The sequence below is a fragment of the Penaeus monodon genome, chromosome 30 (genome assembly GCF_015228065.2).
Source record: "Penaeus monodon isolate SGIC_2016 chromosome 30, NSTDA_Pmon_1, whole genome shotgun sequence".
In the NCBI taxonomy this organism is placed as follows: Eukaryota; Metazoa; Arthropoda; class Malacostraca; order Decapoda; family Penaeidae; genus Penaeus; species Penaeus monodon.
This window is the reverse complement of record NC_051415.1, coordinates 17683801-17686567: the sequence shown is the minus strand read 5'-3', so window position 1 is coordinate 17686567 and position 2767 is coordinate 17683801. Positions and strand designations below refer to the sequence as shown.

The following is a 2767-nucleotide window of genomic DNA, read 5'->3' as shown; positions in this document are numbered from 1 at the left end:
CTCACCTGTCTACAATTTCTTAAGTCATTGTAAGGTGATATAAGACACAAAATATACTCCAGAATTTCTTCTGGGAGGTCATCAACACAAGCCATGATGAAAAAGTTTAAGTCTGTAAGTAATTATAAATAGTTAACATGAATTTAGATGTTGTTATTTATTATACTCTGCAACGGTAGTGGTCTATGACTCCTACACTCTCCTTCCGTTTTTCGTATTCAGAAGATTCTCATCATATTTATATACGATATTTTTTGTTTAATATATGTGATATAAATCTTTTTTCTATGTTATACATCTATGCTTTATCTTTTTTTATTGTAAAAAAAAACGAAAAGAATATAGATATGGAACAATTTGGCAGCTATCATGTGTATCATAACCCTGACCAAAATATTATAGGTCGCGGAGTTAATATATATTAAATAAATAAAATACTAATGTATGCAGTGAACTGGAATTCTTATGCGAAAATAAACATCTGGGTTTTATTTGTCCAAAAGTTATCTACTTTATTATACATCACTTTAGTGTTATACTGTTTGAGCCCGCTGCTGCTTTTTGTTTTGACTTTTCAGCCTATCCATCGTGTAATTTATTGCGTCCTCCTACAGATTATTTGTTTGTGATTGTTGCCTCAAGACACCAAAATGTCGTTTGTAACTGGTAATGATTGATAGATTTTTCAATATATTTCAATTATGTTGCCACGTTTTATTTGTGAAACGTCTACAATGACCCGTATTTACTATATATCCATTATTTCAACCTGATGCAGTAGCCAGTTTGGTCGTCCTTGTTACCTCTGTAAAAGCTGATGCAATGGACAGTAGCAACAGCAGTAACTGTATGGCATTTACTTGTTTCCATGTTGTCTGTCGTAGTTACTTTGTTGACAGGACTTTAGGGAGATGAAGGACTGACTAGGTGGTTGAATGCGAATTGCCAGGAGATTGAGTGTGATGTTTTATTGTGGAATACTTCTCAGGGGGATAGGCCTATAAAATTATTTGTCATTTGTTGTTTTGTAACAATAAAAGGTACATGTTAATGGTGGCAGTCAAATTTCAGTTTTTCATTATTATTAGAATATAAAACAAGCAGTTCTAAGATGTTTTTGTTCATTGCAATTTCTTGTGCAAATTTAAAATCATTGTGTGTCTATCAGAGTGTCCAATATTTCACTGCTCATGGAACATTGCTCCCCATTATGTGTAATAAACAGTGTGTATTCGCTTGTTTTGCTACTGTGTGTGCCAATTAGCAGTATAGATAAACTCATATTTTTAAGATTGCCTTTGAAAGAAGAACCAGTTATTATTATTTATGTGAAAATCTTAATGTTTTTGGTATTTCTTCTCATTTTTTCTACTGTTGGGAAAAAATAAGGGGTATATGTTAAGTCTAAATGTTACATATGCAATATCTCTGTGTTTTGAGTGCAAAAAAATCAGAAATAAAGTTCTTAGTCTTTGCAACCCTGCCAGACATAATGAGAAAGCTAGGTGAAGGCTAAAAAGAAAGGCAAGAAACATAGAAAATAGTGTGTGATAACTGAGAGAGGTGAGAGGAAATTTGGCTTAGGGAAGTATGGCAAGGGAAAAGTGAGGCATTGTTGCTTATGTGGAATAGAAAAGATCACAGAAAAGTGGCTTGTCAGATAGGTGCTAGACAGGTCTGCTTCAGCCTTTCTTCCAGTAATAAGGAAATGAATTGCCCCAAGAATAATAATCATCAGTGATGAGCAAGAGGCATATACAAGCCTGTCCAAGCACATATATTTATAGGAGACAATAAGGTTTTGTGAACTCTTAAGACTTACACCCAAAGTACAGAACAGCTGTTGCTTAAAGCTAAAACTTAGGAACAGAATACTTGTAGAGAGGAGCAGTACTATGAGCAGTATTTTGCTTACTATCTGGTGTGTGCCTTCTGTTCACCACTCACTTGCATGTGTACCCTCTTTCAAGCAGCAGCTTTACTCTACCTACCATTGCAATAATGTAAGTTAACATGTATAGGCTAGATAGCAAGAACAAGGAGTTAGATAAGATAGAATGGGCAGAATGTAACTACTGAGGAATCAGGGGGTGGATCATCCTGGATAGGGGTTCGGAAAAATAGGGCAAGTTGAATTTAGGGGGTGAGGTGAGGTTACAGGTTCAAACACAATGCATTTCATGCCTCCATAAATAGACTTTGAATCACAGAGGTTAAATTCCAGTATTTAAATTGATGATTGTAATTTATGTAGACTTAGAGTCATGGATTTCTCTGGGGCTTTTAGTATGCAATTTTCCCACAATATTCAATTCCACCCCTTCTACTCAGTCACTTCCCAGTATGTCCTGTAAGATTGTTGGGACAGAGGGAGGGGGTAAAACACAATAATGGATGGTTTGCACAACTTTCAATGTCTATAACTCTTGAAACACATCAAAATATTCAGAAAATACATTTTCTCCCCAAAATCTGGTGCCACTGTTATACAGTACTAAATAAAAACTGTTTTCTCTATTACAGTATCTAACTCTTTTGGATAGTTTTTCTAAAATATTGCACAGTCTAAACTGATACTAATAATCTGGGCCTGATTTTCTGCCTATAATGTTTATTCTGTAGATGTTATAGTTTTAATTTTAGTTCAAGTAATGGCAGTAATTAGAATGCTTCGGTATCAAGTGATAGTTACAGCCTCAGTGTCTGACAGTGCCCTGGCAAATGCCAACAGACCTCTACCAATTATGGCAAGATAGAGCTTGTGGAC

At 35.0% G+C, this 2767-nt stretch overlaps 2 protein-coding genes across 7 annotated transcripts in view; one reads left to right on the top strand and one right to left on the bottom strand.

Moving 5' to 3' along the window:
* The window catches only part of LOC119592592 (F-box only protein 42-like), a 6832-nt gene extending 6614 nt beyond the window's left edge, over positions 1-218 (bottom strand). Inside the window, exon 1 of the mRNA XM_037941476.1 lies at positions 6-218. Coding sequence (XP_037797404.1) covers positions 6-95 — 90 coding nt within the window. The 5' untranslated portion in view covers positions 96-218. The remainder of the gene's footprint in view (positions 1-5) is intronic.
* A 320-nt stretch (positions 219-538) lies between these two features.
* Positions 539-2767, top strand: part of LOC119592591 (transcription initiation protein SPT3 homolog) — a 21011-nt gene continuing 18782 nt past the window's right edge. For 3 of the 6 annotated variants that reach the window (XM_037941471.1, XM_037941474.1, XM_037941470.1), the window contains exon 1: positions 539-666. In XM_037941471.1, the coding sequence (XP_037797399.1) occupies positions 651-666 (16 nt within the window). In that variant the 5' untranslated portion in view covers positions 539-650. Of the gene's footprint in view, positions 667-775; positions 848-2767 lie in introns of those variants that run through there. The other 3 variants (XM_037941473.1, XM_037941469.1, XM_037941468.1) reach the window with 3 other exon arrangements.